This window comes from Sturnira hondurensis, unplaced genomic scaffold (genome assembly GCF_014824575.4).
Source record: "Sturnira hondurensis isolate 20B ecotype Veracruz unplaced genomic scaffold, ASM1482457v3 Scaffold0024152, whole genome shotgun sequence".
NCBI classification, from domain to species: Eukaryota; Metazoa; Chordata; class Mammalia; order Chiroptera; family Phyllostomidae; genus Sturnira; species Sturnira hondurensis.
The window spans coordinates 8,711,452-8,730,232 of NW_028096783.1; the positions used below are offsets into that span (position 1 = coordinate 8,711,452).

An 18,781-nucleotide genomic window follows, 5' to 3' on the forward strand; every position below is an offset into this window, starting at 1 on the left:
TGCAGCTGACCTCTGATAAGACGAGAGCAGCTTAGATCTCTGAGCAGTCACGATCCCTTACCCCACCACTCGCTCGGCAGGTAATTCTCTAAATGTTCGTGTTGGACCCCCGCCCCGCTTCAAGCTCTCAAGCCCAAGTTTCTCCCCAGATTTCCACTTCTACGTGACGAGAAGTCAGAAAGGCTGGGAATTGCTAGGGAAGTGGAGGGTCAAAATGGATACGTTTCGTCTGGCAAATGAATTCGAATGCGAAAGATGTGGAGAGGAAGTCAAAGTCATTTAGGTACTAACTTCCATCCCTGTTCCTAAATGTCTGAGATGCCTCCACGGGCTGGCTTATTTTAATTCTGATTCTAATGTGTGCCTCTTTCTAAAGCAATCCTCAGACGACTGCTCTTGAGAAGACTGCAGCCTCCACCTCGTATGTGCACTGCATAATTGGGATAGATTCCTTCTATTACTGACTGCTGAACCTGGGCCAAAGAACCAGATCGCGCCCCGCCCCGCCCCAGTTTTTCTAACTGGAAGCTTGAGATTTGGCTCAGTCTCCAGAAAAAACCTACCAAACAAGCAAACTAGTCATACTCTCTCCCTGGTACTGAAGCTACACTACCAACCGTTAGTCACTAGCAGGTTCCTCAGTCGTTTGTTTTGAGGGTACAACAACCCCTTTCAGCTCTTACATATGGGTTCTAGTAGTAAAAAAAAAAAAATTCTTTGACTCGCAACGGTAACTTTCTACGAATTTAAATAGGTGTCAAATCGAGCCAGATTCTTTAATCTTAGTTTTCATACAAGGGTGGCAGCCCTTTGAAAAGTTACTTATTATTTTAGCGCGGTAGAATGTATCCGTTTATTCTTGCACTGCTGCAGGCTTAGGTGGAGAAACAGTAGCCAGAGTAGAAAACGCTAGGCTGAATGCCACGCTCTTGGAACTACATTTCCCACCAAGTGGAACTACAACTCCCATGAGCCCCAGAGAACGCCCGGAGACGCAAACTGACAGTTTCCTGTCTCCCGAAAAGCCGGCAGGCGGACGACCGGAAGGTAAGTGGGCTCTGAGGAGTGGGCGGTTTTCTGGGTTTTACAAAGAGGAATGGACAAATAGTTGGATGTTTCTCTCTTGCAAGCCTCCTTTTTATGCCTTGGCCTTTTCAGAAAAGTGCCACTATATGGGAGTCGGCTCTCGTTTGAGAGGCTGTGTTTGTGTTTAAGTGCTTGGAGCTCCTGGCGGAAACTTGCTGCAGGAGGGTTCTGATCGCGGTTCTGAGAGGGCCCTAGGACTGTGAATCCTCTGCTGCCTCGGTGAGAATTGTTTGCCCATAAAACTTAATGCTACTAGAGATCGCGATCCCAGTAAGTTATGGCGTGGGAGGAAAGCGTGGCGGCAATTTTCGTTTGGGGGATTGCTTTCCAATATTAGTGATCACAGTTGGTTGGTTTCTGATTCCGTGGGTATTAGCTCTCCTCCCCTCATTGGCTTAAAATAAAATGTATCATGGGAATGCCCTTTCTACTACTCCACTAGTTATTAATATTTTCGAGACTGAAACGGTTTTTGAACTTTTAAAATGTGTTGAAACTAGTGACGCTGGTTTTGTTTTTCGGGCGATGCTTGGCGCATGCATGAACACCCACCCTCTTTGTGGCAATTTGGCGGTCCCCTTCCAGTAATTAGAGGTCTGCTAGGGACCCACCGCACCCCTCCCCGAGAAGGGAATGGTGTGTTGGAGGAAGTACTGTACTGACTCAGGAGTCGGGCTCATGTCCCCCTTTTGCTACAGAGCTTTAAGAGCCCGCACCCGACTGTTTCTTTGGTTAAATAAGGGGTTGAACTAGACAATCACTTTGGAAACTTTCCGACTTGGTAATACTGGCCTTTGAAATACATAGGAAGTAAATCAGTAGAGCGTGGGCTGTAATTTGCATGCAAAAATGTCATGTGGCTTTTAGCTTCTTAAAAAATATAAAGTAAAAACTACCTTTAATCCCACTACCTGGTGTTAGGTTTTGAACTTTGTGCTGTGTGTGTGTGGATGCAGGACTGAGGTCATACTGCATTGTCTGCAACCTATTTCTCTCTTCATTTGCATTTTCCCATTAGCTTCCCATGATTTCCAGTGACTTCTATTTAATTGCCTATAGTATAATTTGCAGTTTCAGCTTATTTGCTGTTAATACATCCTACACATACATGTATCTTTGAGCCACTGATTTGATTTCGGTGATAAATGCCTAGCAGTGGAACTGGATAAGTGAATGATGTAGCTTAAATATTATGGAGAAAATCTATTTTAGCAGACAGGTCAAGGTTACTCCTTGACAGCCATTTTTCTTTGAAAGAGCAAACTATTTCTGCTATCACTCTTCTGTCTTCAGATGTTAAAACTGACAAGTCTCAGTCTGTAGATACTCTTCATTGGAACAGAATCATCAAGAACAAGGAGATCCAATTTAAGGTGAGCAGAATTTGTGTTTGGTCTGGACATAAATAGGCTGGATTTGTTTTGGTATTGATGCTGCATCTGGTTCCAGATGTAAGCAGTTTGAAGTTCTTTTGCAGAAAGGGAATGGCCTTCAAGTGACAGGCATAATTTCTAAGACAAGCTAGTGGCAAATTATAAAAAGCAAGTGGAGGGCAATATATTTAAATAATATAGAAACAGAACAATCTAGAGCTGTGTATGTCATCCAGTGCCACTGAGCATGTGTTAAAGAGCGGATATCAGTATTTACGAATGAAGGTTGCTGTGCTGTTACCCCTCTTCTTTCCTTAGGTGCGGGTGTGTGAGGAGCAGGTTTTGCTCCTTCCCTTTGGCTCTCATCATGCAGGGGGCAAGAATATGACGGGGAGTACAACTGGAAGCAAAAGCATAACTCAGGTTTGAGATCATCTTACTTTGGGAAGTATTTAAGTTAAAAACAAGTCCACAAATGTCCAAAACTCTTTAATGGATAAGCTTAACGCCCAGCAACTTTAAAAACATACTAATAAAAACAGCAACTCACATTGGCCACAGGTAAACAGTACAGAACAGAAATAGTGCTCGCCAATTTTGCTCACTCATCTGTCGGGTAGGAAGACCAGGTCTGTTTTTCTTCCTCTGCCATGACTCCTCTTGGGCTTTCACATGAACTGTTTCTACTTAAATTAAAGGAAAGATGTAGAGTACCAGGTTATACCGTCATGTGAACGGAGACACAGGTTTTTAAAAAGCCTTAAGTAGGAGAAAGAGGAAAGGGAAGCTTCCTGGGCATGACACCATTTGCGAGGTCACAACGAATACCCCAGCGAAGGGCAGATCTTTTCTTCTCGGTTGGCACGAGATAATTGTTTGGAACATAAATGTGCTGAGGCTTGGATTGGGGTTCGGCTCTCTGGCAAAGCATCTGTTCTCGAACGCCCCAGCGTAATTCCTTCCTGTGGTCCTCACCTGGTAACCGCATTGAGTCCCAGTCTCGTTTGTACTCAAAGTAGCGGGCCACCCGGTCTACCTTGCCCCGGTTTCGGCTTAACTGATCCAGCCTTGGGAGAATAAAGGACTTGGGCCGGCTGGCAACGATCAGGTCTTGTTCATAGGCTGGAGGGCCCATGTCCTCTCTTTGCAGATAGCAAGCGAGCTGATCTTGAGAAATTCCTTGGTATTCATGCGGTAGATTAAATTTTTCTGGAACATCAACAGGGGATTCCCTGTCTTTCTGGAACTGCAGGTTCATCAGCCTTTGTCTTAAGTCCCAGAGATCCATGTCATTTTCTGTACCGGTCTCTGATTCACTGATAATTGACTCATCTGTCACTAATACTTCCCCATCCGGCTTTCTTCGCAGCACCTTTCTCTTCATCACCGGCTTCCGCAGTCTTTGGGAGGCCTCCGAGACCATGTCTGGAGTGACGGTGCTTTTTGCATGTGGGTACTGCAGGTGTGCAGGAAGAGCAGGTCGCCTTCCTGGGGTCACTGAAGCTTTGCTGTAGGGATCATACTGGGTAGACTGGGCCTCTCTCCTGACATCGCCCTCACCCTGCCCTGCACAGATGTGGGTGAAGGCTGTTGCAGCTGCTAACATTCGTTCTTCTGGATCCATATTGGCCCATTTTTGTCCACTAGGTCCCATGAGTTCCTCCATGGCTTCCCCTACACTGTAGGACCTTCTGCAAGAGAAAACCCGGATCAGTTTTCTACTAGTAAATTCCCAGCCCACAAATTGTTCACTCCCCTCTTGTCTATTATTCTATAGCAGTGAAATGAAGGAAGAATGGCTAAGGCGATCATAACTGCAAGTTATATAATAAAATGTAGACGGTACAGGAATGGGGTTTTGGGGGGTGAGGCATTAACTCAGTGCTGGAGAAGCTGTTACCTGCTTTCAGGTCCACTCTCTTCTTCTTTACTCCCACCTTCTACTGCCTAGTAGTTCACCTTTAGTAACTGCTAAGACGGGACAGGTGAGTTCTGGCATAAGGAGAGCTTGAGACTCCATGATATGGGGCATAACACTTAATGTACGTTATGCACATGTACATAATGTACATTTGTGCTGAGAGGGTCACTTCGTGTATCCAGCATTGTTCTGTGTGCTCTACACTCATTAATTCCCGCAATCCTCACAACCGTGGGGCAGGCACTCTGTTTATCTCCTTTTACAGATGAGTAACACGAGGCACAGACATGAGGTGACCTGGCCCACGGCTGCACAGGTAGTAAGTTGCACAGAATTCCAATGTATGGATGTACTGTAATTTACAAACTACTCCATGATTGGTTTATTTTAGGCTTACAGTCTTTTGCTGTTAAAAAAGAAAGATTGCAGTGAGTATCTTACGAATTTTTACATACTTGTGCATGCATACATGTATGTTAAATTTCTAGAAGGGGAATAGGTGGGTCAAAAGGTGTGCGTGTGCTGTTCTGATGGCTGTTACCAAATGCCCTCTAAAGAAGCTGTACTCATAGCGTGGTACGGAGCTTCTTTCGCCATTCCTCTCCCGATGTGATGTGCTATCAGACTTCCTAGTCTTTGCAGTTTGTGTAGTTTAAAAAAAAAAAAGGTTCTCATATAAATTTGGCATTCATCTAAACTGAATAACACTCCGCACCTTTCCACACATTTATAAGCTTTACCCCGTCCTCTTTGGGTAAAATGCTTGTTCTTTTCCCACTTACCCATCAGGTTGTTGGGACCTCTGCTTATTCATTTTTATATTAAAACTGATTTATATACTTGTGAAGTTCTTATATATTAAGGAAGTTGAAGTTTGCCTCTTACCATCATTAATTTTTTTCTTCTGACATTTTTTTAAAAGATTTTATTTATTTATTTATCTTTAGAGGGGAAGGAGAGAGATAGAAACATCAATGTATGGTTGCCTTTCGTGTGTCCCCTGCTGGGAGTTGGCCTGCAGGGAACCAGCCTGCAACCCAGGCATGTGCCCTGACTGGGAATCGAACCACGATCCTCTGGTTTGCAGGCCCGTGCTCAATCCACTGAGCTACACCAGCCAGGGCCCCCTGACTTTTATTTTTTACTGACGAAACTTTTCCGTTTAGGTAGTCATATTTTGGTTTTCTACCATTTCTGGATTTCTGTGGTGTTTAACTTAGAAATGCCTTTACCCCGCCAAGAATTTTAAGAAACTATATTCTTTAGTACTTTTATAGTTCCATTTTTAATGGAAATTTTAATTTTTCATAGATATAGAAACTCAAAGGGCAAAAAACGAAATGAGTTACCTAAACTTAGGTAACAGTCAGCCTTAGAGGAGGTGTAGAAATGATCTTCTCTTCCTAATGTAACGATCCATCCATCGTAAGTGGCCTGGTACCATTTGTAGGGATGCAGTACAGTTGTCCTCAGATTACTGAAACACGCCAGGAGTTTCAACACTGATATCTAAATTACATCATCTAACTGCTAGAGGTACAGAGAACTTTTTTCAAAACATGCATTAAATTTTACTTTAAAAAAGGATCATGCTATTTAGTTACCTTCGTTCTGCCATCAAAATTGCTTAAAGTGGGAAAATCTTGACTCCAGGTTCTACTTCCAATATAAAGTACAATCATCGACAGATTTCTTCAATGAAACTAGCTTCTGTAAGTACCACCTTTAAGACAGAACTGAGTATTAGACGACAGTACATACAAGCCACTGATTTTATCTGAGATCCTGAGAGCAACACTCACAGTAGACAGGTGTGTTCCGTATCAACAGATCTCAAATAGAAAAATGAAACAAATGTCATGAGAAGTCAAAAGGAAATGTCTTAGGGGAAAAATATCAGTAACATTAGTCTTTAATCATTCTCAGCGAATGAAAAACAGACATGAAATCTACAACTGATTTTTCTACATTCTATTTAAACCTTAACAATGGTAGCTAAATATTTTTGATGCTACTTTCCTTTCCCCTCTGAATTGGCCACCCAGGATGGAAAAGAATAGTATCTGGACGGTCAACCCGTAACCATTAAGGTAATGCTTGTATCCCTGGGAAAAGCAAAAGTCTGCTAAGGCATTAAATTACATCTTAAACACGATTTGAGTGTAACGGAAAGCTGCTGACATGACTGGAGGGACCAGCTCTGAGTCCTTTTACTCTCTCCCCAGGTGGTGTGGACCCACATCATGCACGTGTTCCTGGGGTTGTCTTATCATGGCTGAAAATTATACAGACAGAATCCAGACTGACAGACTCCTAAAAAGAGTACAAGAACTGGAGCAGGAGGTACAGAGACTTAAAAAAGAACGGGCCAACACCAAGGACTCAAATATCAGAGAAAGCTCTTCAGGAGCTGGGAAGGCCAAGCGTGCATTTGATTTCAGTGCTCACGGTCAGAGGCACGTAGCCCTAAAGATAGCCTATCTGGGCTGGGGATACCAGGGCTTTGCCAGCCAGGAAAACACAAACAATACAATTGAGGAGAAACTGTTTGAGGCTCTGACCAAGACTCGGCTAGTAGAAAGCAGACAGACATCCAACTATCACCGGTGTGGGCGGACAGACAAAGGAGTCAGTGCCTTTGGACAGGTAAGAGTCACTGTGCTGTCTCTCAAAGTAAGCAGCACCGATACAGTCTAGGTGTCCATACTGAGGATTCAGATAATGTGTATCTGTTATCTCCTAACAAAACATCTTTCTCTGATTCCACAGGTGATTTCTCTTGATCTTCGGTCTCACTTTCCAAGGCACAGGGATTCAGAGGATTTTAACATAAAAGATGGAGTCAGCAGCGCCAGTAAAGAGATCCGTTATACTCACATCCTCAATCGCGTGCTGCCTCCCGACATCCGAGTACTGGCCTGGGCCCCTGTGGACCCGAGCTTCAGCGCTAGGTTCAGCTGTCTTGAGCGGACGTACCGCTACTTTTTCCCTCGCGCGGATTTAGACATTGTGACCATGAACTGTGCGGCGCACAAGTATGTCGGCACACACGACTTTAGGAACCTGTGTAAAATGGATGTAGCTAACGGAGTGATTCATTTCCAGAGGACTATTCTGTCTGCTCACGTGAAGCTCGTGGGCCAGAGCCTGGCTGAGGACGGCTGGCAAGAACCTTTCCAGTTATGCCAGTTTGAAGTGACTGGCCAGGCGTTCCTTTACCATCAAGTCCGCTGTATGATGGCAGTCCTTTTTCTAATTGGCCAAGGAATGGAGAAGCCGGAGATTATTGATGAGCTGCTAAACGTAGAGAAAAATCCCCAGAAACCTCAATACAGGTAAGTTTAAAAAATAGTAACAAAACAGCTATTGCTCTAGATTATTTTAAAATATACTCTAACATCTTCCTCTCCCCACAGTTGTTTCAATAACTAAGTGACTGAATCTTCAGGAAGCTTTTAGTCCAACTTCTAGAATGTCATGAACACGTAGGAGGGAGCGTTATCTTTGAATGAATTTCCTTCTGTCTCCCTTCTATCCCAGTAGTAATAAACAGGCCCTTAAATAAAAGCACATTTGTTTCTGCAAATTCCCCCTTGATTTTATGTCAAGAGGTTTTAGGGTCTGCTAAAGTTAAACAGGAATCAAACCATATTAAATCTCGCTCCCTTTGCATTAGGGGGCAATCATGCCGCTGCACCTTGGGATTCTTCCTAATTCTCAGTTGCCGAAACGGCAGGAAAAGTAGGAAACATAGTCAGCTTTCTTCTGAGAGCAGGCTGAGGTCAGACAGACCAATAATTCGTTCCTAAGCAGTGAAATCTGTAAGTTTTTAATCTGTAAGTAAGTTTTTACCTCATACTACACCAAAGTTTGGATAAACACCATCAGCTCTTTTTAATTGTATAGCCAATATGTGGACCCAAGTCAGCTCACTTCTAGGTGACCTGTTACCACTGAAATTTACCCTGATATAGATCAGGCCTAACCAGTTGACTCCTGGTTTGTTGTCTTTTTTTTTTTTAAGTGATACTGTTGTGCAGGGTTAGGAATAATGTTGTATTTTCTTGCCTGTTAGATACTTAATATTGACAGTTTCCCCCTTCTTTTAACCCAACTAACCCTGTTTTTCGAGAACTGTTGGGTGGCTGCTGTGTGTTCGCGGACTATTTTGTCTCTCTCCCTAGCATGGCTGTAGAGTTTCCTCTGGTCTTGTACGACTGTAAGTTTGAAAACATCAAGTGGATCTACGACCGGGAGGTTCAGGAATTCAATGTTACCCACCTGCAGCAACAGTGGGCAAATCAGGCTGTGAAGACTCACCTGCTGTACAGTATGCTGCAAGGACTGGACTCTGTCGCAGTGCCCTGTGGGACAGGTACGACAGGGATGTCCTGCGGATGCAATTACTTACCAGAACCACGGGTCATGGGGAGGTAGGTGCAAATGAAGATTGGAGGGGATTCTGTGCTGGTCAAGTATCCGTGTAATGACTGACTGTGTGTATTGTAGGAACGGAGGTGGAAGGAGTGATCGAATGGAGACGTGTTAAGCCCCCCGTCATAAAGCACACCAGTGCCTTTGTAGAAGGAGTGAAAATGCGCACATATAAGCCCCTGATGGACCGTCCCAAATGCCAAGGATTGGAGTCCCGGATTCAGCATTGTGTACGGAGGGGACGCATCGAGTACCCGCGCCTATTCAATGAGACAGAAACAAAAGCCAAAAGGGAATGTAACGACACACTAGAGGAAGAAAACACGGTTTTAGAGAAACCCACAAAGAGAGTCTGTGTTGATGCGGAAATTAAAAGTGTCATTTAAGCACAGGAAACTCACCAGGATCTAGGAGGCAACACTAGCTACTGATAGGTGGGTAGAAAGGAAATACAGCCTTTACTGCAGTGAGTCCTAGAATTCAGACGATCAGCTCTTAGAAAAGACGGAAAAACAAAAGAGATCACAGGCCCCATTTCAGGAAGTTCTTACTTGAAAAGCAGATCATCCTCTTATTCCAAAAGGGTTCAGAAACGGAAGAAGCGAGAAGCACACGTGAGACGGAAACTGTTTACATGCACCTGGAAACCTGGGCCCCGTGTGCACATGTATGAAAGCCCACCTGCAAGTGTCTGATTTGTCATGCTGTCCTTTTTAAAAGCAAATAAGATGTTCACTGCCCATGTGAGTTTGCATTGAGAGCACTGCCTCAGTGTCTTATTTTCTGGGACAAATTTAAAAAATGAAATTTAGTCAGTTAAAAGATTTTATTTATTTATTTTTTTAGAGAGGGGAACGGGGGAGAAAGAAGAGAAACATCAAAGTGTGGTTGCCTCTCAGACACCCCCTACTGGGGACCTGGCTCAATAACCTGGGCATATGCCCTAGACTGGGAGTGGAACTGGCAACCCTTTGACTCACAGGCTGGCGCTCAACGACAGAGCCACACTGGCCAGGCTTAGTTAAATGTCTGACAAACTGGTGTAGTGCCAGGCACAACACTAGGTGACAGTGACCTGACTGAGGTACAGCATCTCCTACAAAGCTCAGCAGTCTGGTGCTGTGTGAGCCACAAGTGGTCTCTGCTGCGTGTTTTTCCTCCAACCTTTTACACATGTAAAAAATGCTGTTAGCCCACAGGCCATGGAGTTGGCCAATCCCTGGCCTAGTGGTTTAAGGAAAGCTCTCACAGAATCCAAGCTAAAGCTTGCAGAGCAAATGGGAGCCAGTGAAGTGGAGACAGAGCAGCAGAACTTGACCGTGGCTAAGGCAGAGATGCAGTTTGTGTAAAGATGACCACATTGCATTCAGGTAACTAAATACGTAGTATGGTTTGAGAATGACAACAGTTTAGAAAAGTAAGCAAGGGTCATGTCTGTAGAGCCTTGCAGGCCTTCCTAAAAAGGCTTAGATTTTTATCCTGAGGCATCCTTGAAAAAAAAATTAGAAGCCAGAATTGCTCAGTGTATACTGTGGACCAGAAGAGGGCAAGCCAATGGGACCAATTAGGAGGCTGTTGGAGTAACCCAGGAAATGTCGGCCTAGACTAGATTTGTCGTAAGGGGAATGGAGAGGAGTACATGAATTTGAGATTAAGAAAGGGTCAACAGAGCTTCGGGTGAACGTAAGGCTCAAGAATAAGGAGGCTTTCAGAACTTCCAGGTTTCAGATTTGAAGCCCATCTGAAACAGGGTAACGTGGATGGACCTGGAGAATACTACGCTAAGGGAAATGTCAAACAGAAAGACAAATGCCATGGGACTTCACTTACATGTAGAATCTAAAGAACAAAATGAACAAAGCAACAAAGCAGAAACAGACTCACAGATGCAGAGAACAAACTAAGGGTTGCCAAATGGAAAGCGGTGGGGAGACTGGGTGAAAAAGGGGGAGGGATTAAGAAGCTACAGAGTAGTCACATGGATGTACAGGAAACGCAGACAATGAATAACTGGTACCAGGTGGGTACCAGAATAATCGGGGGGGGGGGGGTCACTTTGTAAATTACATCATTGTAATTTGTAAGTTACATTATTGTCATGCTGTACACCTGAACAAATGTAATATTGAATGTCAACTGTAACTGAAAAATAAAAGTACAAATCACTCCTGATTTTTAAAAAATCAACTCTAAAGAAACAACACATGGAGCAAAAAGCACTAAAAAGTCATGCTTGGGAGTCTGTAGATGCAAAAAGTAGAGGATCGGGGCTTAAACCCTTTCAGGTCTACCTACGTTACACTATCAAATCTAGAATAAAGTTTTAGTGGCATTATCCTTGGTAGTTAACAATAGAAAACAACTCAGGACAACCATCATGGAAAAAGCAAAAAAGCAAGTGAGAAGTCCCAAAATTTAACTTTGCCAATTACTTCAGTTATGTGAGGTAATGTCTGTATAAATCCCAAAGGCTCTGAGCACGGTAGGGACCAAATGTTAGAAGTAAAGTAGGACTTACATCTTGCTTTCTTCACTGTAAAATGAAGGGAATTCTTTCAATAGGTTTTGAACTATAAATGAGATTTTATGTGTCAATAAATACACATAAACAAAACAGCTTTTCAATGTTCATGCAATATATAGATGAGCAGAGAACAAAGTAGGGACAGAAATGGAATAAGACTGAACAAAGAATTCCAACACTAAAGCCAAAGAGATTCTTTTGTGTTCAATAATATATAGCAGCAATTTTCCACCTCTTTCATCTCATGGGACATTTAAACTAATTACTAAAATTCTGCAGTACACCAAAAAATATATGTTTTTGCTGATCTGACAAAAATACGTATCATTTTGATTCATTCACACCAAGCGGCTACTGTTGCGTTTGCTGTTGTCATTTTTGTACTTGACAAGGAGAGAATAGGTCAATGTCCCTGACTAGTCCTGTATGGCATGTTTTACAACTCTTGTGCCCTGGCTGGTGTACCTCAGTGGACTGAGGGCCAGACTGCAAACCAAGAGGATGCCAATTCCATTCCCAATTAGGGCACGTGCCTGGGTTGCAGGCCAGTCACCAGTTGAGGGTATGTGAGAGGCAACTGATCAGTGTCTCCCTCTTCCCTCGCTAAAAAAAAAAAAAGAAAAAAAAGTTTGTGCTGCAGTGCTTGGGTTGAAAATCACTGCTCTACAGTGATTTTCATGTACTGTAATACTTTATTACATGTATACTTCATGTAATACGTAATGATTTTCATGTACGTATTACTTTATTTACATTTAAATTAGAGCGCACTCCTGTTCTTTTTGGAAGAGAAAATAAAATAAAATCTAAAACTCTCGTAAGGTCCAGAGGTAACTGACAGTTCTTTGTATTAAAAAGAAACATTTCCTAATATATTAAGACCTGATGACCCTTTCTCTTTACTTAGGAGGAAACTTTCATATAGAGGCTAGAAGACCTTATATTTTGTAAATAATTATAGACAATATTAACCAAACACCCTACAGTACCTCTCTTCAAAAATCTTAAGCGATTGGTGCCCCACGTTTAGCTGGTTTCAGGTGAGAGGATTTGGAGGGGGGAAGGGGTAGGTGGGGCCAGTCCTAGGTTCCAGCCATTACAGGGAGGCTACTGCAGTCAAAGCACGTTCCTCAGCCTCTGGGGAGTTCGACACGCAGCTTAAAGACCCACAATATTAGAACAAACCAATAGAAAAAAATATCCTAAAAAGGAACCTAACTGAAACAGTCAACAAACGGGGAGATGTTTGTACCGGGTTCCAAATCACTACTCCAGATTCCTCTTAGAAAGCCGATAAATAGGAAAGTACACAACACCCACAGAATAAAGAAAAAACAGACGACTTACCAAAGAAATAATAACAGAAAAAGATGTTTAGTTTCATTAATATTGCAGATAAATACATGAACACATCCTTCTAGATTGGTAATATGTTCAGTACCCTGTGCTGGTCAGTGTTTGGAGAAAGGGGCAACCTCACACTGGGTGTGTGGGTGGGTGGGGCGGAGAGGGGGTACCGATTTTCCTAGAGCAGTTTGTCATTATGAATCAGAATTTAAATTGTGCCATCATTTCTAAACCATCATCCACTTCCAGGAATTATTCTAAGGAGACAAACTGGCTAAGAATGCAAACGAGTATACATATGAATAACCACTACCATGCTATTCTATGATGATGAAGGAACTGGAAAAATAAATGTCTGTTATTAGGGGATCGGTTAGATAATATTAAGTTACAGTGCAGCCATAGCAAAAAATTCCATGCATGCATTAAAGGTGGTAATACATATCTATATTTGACAGACGTGTTCCTAAAATATTACTGACATAATCTGCTTTTTAAATGAATACGCTTTATTACGTTCAAAATACACAGTTACATAAAAACACATTTTATATATCCATAATGAAAAGATCTGCAGTAAACCCAAATGTGAAATTTTTTGGCTGATGGAATTTCTAGTTGCATTCTTTATACATAACTAATACTGCTTGATTTACTTATAAAGACAATGAGATTGTGTGATTTTTTTAAATCGGAGGAGGAGGTTATTTTCATTCTATGGTAGGATGGTGGGGTTGAATTTCACAATCCATCCTAACAAAGCAAAGAATTTCTCGCACGGTTACACCCATCAGTTCACTAATGTGTCACTAGAGGGTAGAAGACTTTGGTCCGTTTACAGAAAAACCGCACTCGGCACCACCTGGCCCACGCCGGGTGTCGCCTCTCTGCGACACTCGCGGTCTCAGGGGAGGCCAGCTCTCTCCCTGCGCCCGTCCACCTGGCCCCTGGCCCGTCCACCTCGCTAAGCCCCGGCCACGCTGACTTAGGGGGCTCGGTTGCTCAGTACTGGCGCGGCACCGCCGCAACGCGCATTTGAGAAAGCCGCGTACCTGGGCGGTCCTTACGTCCCGCCTCGGGTCTTCGCACCAGGGGATCCGTACCCCGGCAGGTGGTACTCAGCCCCAACCTCTCCCATCAGCCGGGCAGCCCTCGGGGCCCGGCTCCACCGCTCTCATCCTACCTTGTTTAACCGCCCCCCGCAGAAACGATCGCCACCGCGTCCTGCAGCCCAGCAAGCACCCGTTAGCGTTCAGCAGTTTGCGCAGGCGTACTGTCCGCCCAGCGCAGAGGCCGCCGAGGTTTAAACCACAGGAACCAACCGGCGCCCTTGGACCCGCCCTCCAGCTTTTCTATTGGTCCTTAGGGTAAACGCTTTCCACTTCTACATTGTGATTGGTTTATATTTTTCCTGACTGGCTTCTCTGGCAGGAAGAAGTTCGGGATTTGTGGCACGGATTGGGGAAACGTCCTAGTCCCGCGGCGTCTGAGCGCGAACCCGGAACCGTTGCTTTGTCGCCCTGCCAACCAGACGCTGAGTACGGGGATTCTCGAGCCTGTGTTAACCGCGAGGTAGCTCAGCTTTTAGAGAGATGGTCTTAGCGCTCGGCCCACCTCATGACTTCAGTCTTCAAGCTTCCCGACTCTGCGCGGCTGCGGGATCGGTGGCATCGGATGGTTCGAGCGGTGGGAGTCGTGACCCCGATCCCGCCTCTGCGCCTCAGCCCGTCCACCCGAGTCTGACACGCGGGCTCTGTATGAAATCTCGGACGCACGTGGAGGCCCTTCAGTGGCTCACATGCTCCCCGATCTGACAGAGTGCTGTCTCCAGTCTCACTAACGCTACTCTCAAACCGAGCTCCTTGCTCGAACGACGACTCACCTGTGGTGTTCCTGCGGAATGCTCCCCACCCCCCTTCGCCTTCGCTTAGTCTTACTCTTAAAATTTTTATATGAACCCGAGAAAAAAATGTCTGGTGCTTTGGAATTGCTGAGGATGAGACCTAGAAAAGAAACAGAGTGGAGGTCCCCCCTAAAACTCGATAGCCTAGTCGCTGCCCAGAACAACTTGTCCTCATACAAATAGGTAGATGCCGGTTGACTAATTTATACTCTTTCTTAAATCCAGGATTTAATGAGAGAGATGTTTAATCATTTTCCTCTCAATACTTCACATTACCTCTTATTCCTCCTTTGTCTCAGAGCCTTTGCATTACCGCTAGGGCATTTGGGGCTTGTCGGAGGAAAGAAACAGAAAGGAGAAAATGACGGAAGTCAGTTGTGAAGATTTGAATGGCCCTGCCCCTAAGTCTCCAATGTCCTAACACTACTGTAGTGCGCACAGTCTTTTCTTTCCTCGTGAACAGAAATATCCCATGATCAGGTTTGGTCATCTATACCTGCATGGTTTTTCTTTAGCATTGAATCTCCAGCCAGTTTGTCTTAGGAATTGGAGTAAACAGTCAATTTTCTTACCTGTATTGCTTTCATCATCGAACATACTCCGCACACTCTCCCCATTAGTTACTTGTTAGGTTTCATGTTAGAATTTGATCTTTGAAAACCTCTAATCAAAAACAACTTGTCGTATTTCAAGTGGTATCTTGTGTTCAACTGAATCATTGTTTTTGGTGGATCACTTCATCTTCCGACTTTACCTAGAACTGATTTAATAATTTTCATGGTTCCTTGAAATCCCCCAACCCACATCAAGGAATCTTAACCAAGGCCATCTAGAATGCAGTATATGGGAGAAAACTTGCAAACCAAATTACTTCTCTAAAAAATTGTTAAAATTTTAAGCATATAAAAATTGTATATCATGAAGCCCACGAAGCCCCAGGAACATAATGCCAGGCGGCAACAATTAACCCATGACTAGCCTTGTTCTGTCTGTATTACTCTCCATGTACTTTCCTCTCGTATCATTTTGAAGCAAATACCAGGCATCTGAAATCTATAAGTATTTAGTGTGATTTCTTTTTAAAGGACCTTTTAAAACATAACCACAGTACAATGACCATACCTAAAATATTTAATGTATTTCCTTAATATCATCCGATGTTATATTTTCTACTTCTACTTTTTTTCTTTGCTTCTTTGAACCAGCGTTCAATCAAGTCCCTGTGTTGTGATTGGTTGAGATGTCTTTTAAGTTTCTTTTATTCTATAAGTTCTTCCTCCATTTTCGCTCCATCAGTTTATTCATTGAGGAGAACTATATTGCTAGTCCTATGGAGTTTCCCATAATTTGGGTTTTTCTGATTATATCTAAGTGATGTCATTTAGCATAGTTTACTTACCTCTCTTTTTGTAACTCAGCTATCTTTCAGGCATTACCCTAATTATGTCTAGCTGGTTTACTAACCCTTCAGCATCTTTATCTATGCCTTAAAATATTACTTTCCACTGGTTACATCATGCTTAAGTTAATCACTCCTTTATGATATCTGTGCTTACCTCACCCCTTTGTTGACAGAGCTTTCAAAGCTCTACAAGTGTAGGCCTTTCTTAGCTAACTAGTCTTATCTCTGACATTTTTCATTTTCCCTCTTTATGTCTTCCCCAAACTGGGGAACAACCCAAAATGAAAATAAGCAGCTCTCCTTTGACACTGCTGCCCCCTCCTGTCAGCCTTTTTGTTCAATCTCCCTCCCCTATTATTGCTCAGTTCCCTAAACCTCTGATTCTGGATTCTGCCTTTATCAGCGTATTCAAGTCATACTCTTCACAGTGCACCCTCTTAGTGACCAGCTTAAAGTGGTCACCTCCCACCTGTTGCTACAGTGGGAGGTTTCTGGTTTGTGTAGCTGGGTGCTATTTTCTGGAATGGGGAATACTGGAAGAAGACCATGTTTTGAGAGGCAGAGTTAGACTTTTGGGCCTGTTGAATTTGAGATGCCCTTGAGAAATCCAGGAAGAGACAAAATGAGGCAGTTGGAAATGTGAGAGTGGAGGTGAGAGGCAAGGTATGCAATATGGGTGGGTGATGGTTCAAGTGATAGGTAAGAATGCAGTGTTCCTGGAAGGTAGAATGAACAAAGAAGGCAGCCTACCGTCTTCTTCGAACTCATACCTGTCCAACTCTATGAGGCAGCCCTGGCCTGGTTCTCATCCTGCCTCTCCTCCTCCGACACTCAGCTATTGCTGACCCCCAACGACTGGTCCTTTTCTTTTTCACGTCAAATAGGTTAGTACTTTTGTTCCTTCCAGGAACCATTTTAAGTGAGATCATTTCAAAATCTATATGTCAGATCCTTTCCTCGCTCCTGGGTTTTTAAATATATCTTAGCTGCACATTAGAATTTCTCCGTGGCTGTATCTTTTCATCTTCCCAAATGCAACACACCTGAAATATGACTCAGCTTTTTTCTCTGGACTCACCCCTGTGATTTCCATATCCTGATCGATGGCATCATGGTCCCAACACTTCAGAAACGACCATTCTGCACTCTTCTTCCTGATCCCCATATACAGTAGCTCATAATCTGTAACTTCTGTCGTTTGTTTCCTTGTAAGATCCCATCTCCATTTCCTTTTCACTACTGATCACTAGCTCAGCCCTAATTATTTTGTTCTTGGAATGTTTTAGCAACACATTTCATGAGCTAGGAGGACATGGCATTAGACAGGTAGGAGTGTGGGCTCTGGGGTCACACTGTCTAGGTTCAAATCCTCACTCCTCTGTTCCCTAGTTTTTTGACTGGGGCTAGTTAGGTAGCCCCTCTTTGATTCTGCTTTCTCACTTTTACCATGGAGATGACAATCTGACTTTATTCATATGGTCATTGGGAGAATTAAATGAGAAAATACATGTTAGCACGGCATCTGCCAAATAATAACTCGAATGCATTACAGATATTGTATGTGGATATTATATATGTAGCTTCATCCTTTAGTCTTACCCTTTTTTAAAAAAAAATGTATTTGTTTATTTTTAGAGAGAAGAAGAGAGGGAGAGAAACATCAGTGTGTGGTTGCCTCTCACGCACCCACTACTGGAGACCTGGCCTGCAACCCAAGCATGTGTCCTGACGGGGGATCGAACCATCTATCCTTTGGTTTGCAGGCCGGCACTCAGCCACTGAGCCACACCAGCCAGGCCTTCTTTATTCCTAGTAGACAAAAGACTCCCTGTCTCTAGGCTCAGTCTTACCCTACGCCTCGTTGCCTGATGAGTCGCCCTTCGGCTGCCAGGGCCGCAGAGAAGACACGATCATCAGCCTCACCCTGGCAGCACTTTGGTTTCGGTGGGGAAGAGGGATGTTACTGATCCAAGAGAAAAGGTCCTGTCGGAAAGGAAAGGTGAAGAAGTTACAGGTGGGGAGACCACACGGAGGTCACAGTAGCATCACCAATGAGGCCCAGGAGGGGAGCCTGCGCAAGGGCACGGTGACAAAGGCCGTAATCACAGCACTGCAGAGTCGCGCCCTTCACAAACGGTCTTTCTCTGACCTGCTGCCTTTCAGTCTCGTTGTGGGAAGAGTTGAAGAGTTGAATGTTTGTTTTTCCCGAGATAGGATGATATGAGGGATCTCGGGGTCAGGGAAAGCAAAGGTGTAAGGTGGTGAGGGGGTGGGGGGCTGGAGGGGGTGGTAGGATTGATTCAGCACACAGGCTCGGTCTGGGGATAGTCTTTTCTAATAAAATCATCCCCTTTATGCCTTTTTCTGAAAAACAAACACAATCTACTTGTGCCTAGGAGCTTGGCACCTAGAAAGGCACTCAGAGATTTCAAAAATCTTGAAGGAGAGGGAGGTCTGGAGACGGAGGCAGAACTATAAGGAGAAAGTCCCCAAACGCTTCCGTCGATTTGCTTTACTGAACATAGACTGTCCTCTGAATATTGCTCCAGACTNGAAGAGTTGAATGTTTGTTTTTCCCGAGATAGGATGATATGAGGGATCTCGGGGTCAGGGAAAGCAAAGGTGTAAGGTGGTGAGGGGGTGGGGGGTGGGGGGCTGGAGGGGGTGGTAGGATTGATTCAGCACGCAGGCTCGGTCTGGGGATAGCCTTTTCTAATAAAATCATCCCCTTTATGCCTTTTTCTGAAAAACAAACGCAATCTACTTGTGCCTAGGAGCTTGGCACCTAGAA

At 43.9% G+C, this 18,781-nt stretch overlaps 2 protein-coding genes across 13 annotated transcripts; one reads left to right on the forward strand and one right to left on the reverse strand.

Annotated features, from left to right (window-relative positions):
• Positions 1-1,014: 1,014 nt before the first annotated feature.
• On the forward strand, positions 1,015-9,612 carry PUS3 (pseudouridine synthase 3). Of its 11 annotated transcripts, XM_037038160.1 has the most exons (7): positions 1,015-1,047; positions 1,159-1,305; positions 2,380-2,459; positions 6,606-7,026; positions 7,150-7,715; positions 8,565-8,755; positions 8,890-9,612. In XM_037038160.1, the coding sequence occupies exons 4-7, from the start codon at positions 6,652-6,654 to the stop codon at positions 9,198-9,200; spliced, it is 1,443 nt and encodes a 480-aa protein (XP_036894055.1). In that variant the 5' UTR covers positions 1,015-1,047; positions 1,159-1,305; positions 2,380-2,459; positions 6,606-6,651; the 3' UTR covers positions 9,201-9,612. The 11 variants fall into 11 exon arrangements, with proteins under 11 accessions (XP_036894055.1, XP_036894061.1, XP_036894057.1 ...); XM_037038159.1 differs by lacking the exon at positions 1,015-1,047 and having other exon boundaries at positions 1,054-1,305; positions 6,603-7,026; XM_037038158.1 differs by lacking the exon at positions 1,015-1,047 and having other exon boundaries at positions 1,054-1,305.
• On the reverse strand, positions 3,110-13,966 carry HYLS1 (HYLS1 centriolar and ciliogenesis associated). Of its 2 annotated transcripts, XM_037038169.1 has the most exons (3): positions 13,869-13,966; positions 5,985-6,103; positions 3,110-4,150 (listed from the first exon to the last, which is right to left on the reverse strand). In XM_037038169.1, exons 2-3 carry the CDS (start codon positions 5,996-5,998, stop codon positions 3,220-3,222), a joined length of 945 nt encoding a protein of 314 aa, XP_036894064.1. In that variant the 5' UTR covers positions 5,999-6,103; positions 13,869-13,966; the 3' UTR covers positions 3,110-3,219. The 2 variants fall into 2 exon arrangements, with proteins under 2 accessions (XP_036894064.1, XP_036894065.1); XM_037038170.1 differs by lacking the exon at positions 5,985-6,103 and having other exon boundaries at positions 13,869-13,956.
• Between the last annotated feature and the right edge of the window lie 4,815 nt (positions 13,967-18,781).

What these genes read in the sequence shown, in the direction of transcription:
- PUS3 (XM_037038160.1), top strand. Translation starts at nt 6,652, where the DNA reads ATGGCTGAAAATTATACAGACAGAATCCAGACTGACAGACTCCTAAAA. An exon ending in GAGTCAGTGCCTTTGGACAG is followed by an intron (nt 7,027 to 7,149) that starts GTAAGAGTCACT and finishes CTGATTCCACAG; the next exon opens with GTGATTTCTCTTGATCTTCG. An exon ending in CCCCAGAAACCTCAATACAG is followed by an intron (nt 7,716 to 8,564) that starts GTAAGTTTAAAA and finishes CTCTCTCCCTAG; the next exon opens with CATGGCTGTAGAGTTTCCTC.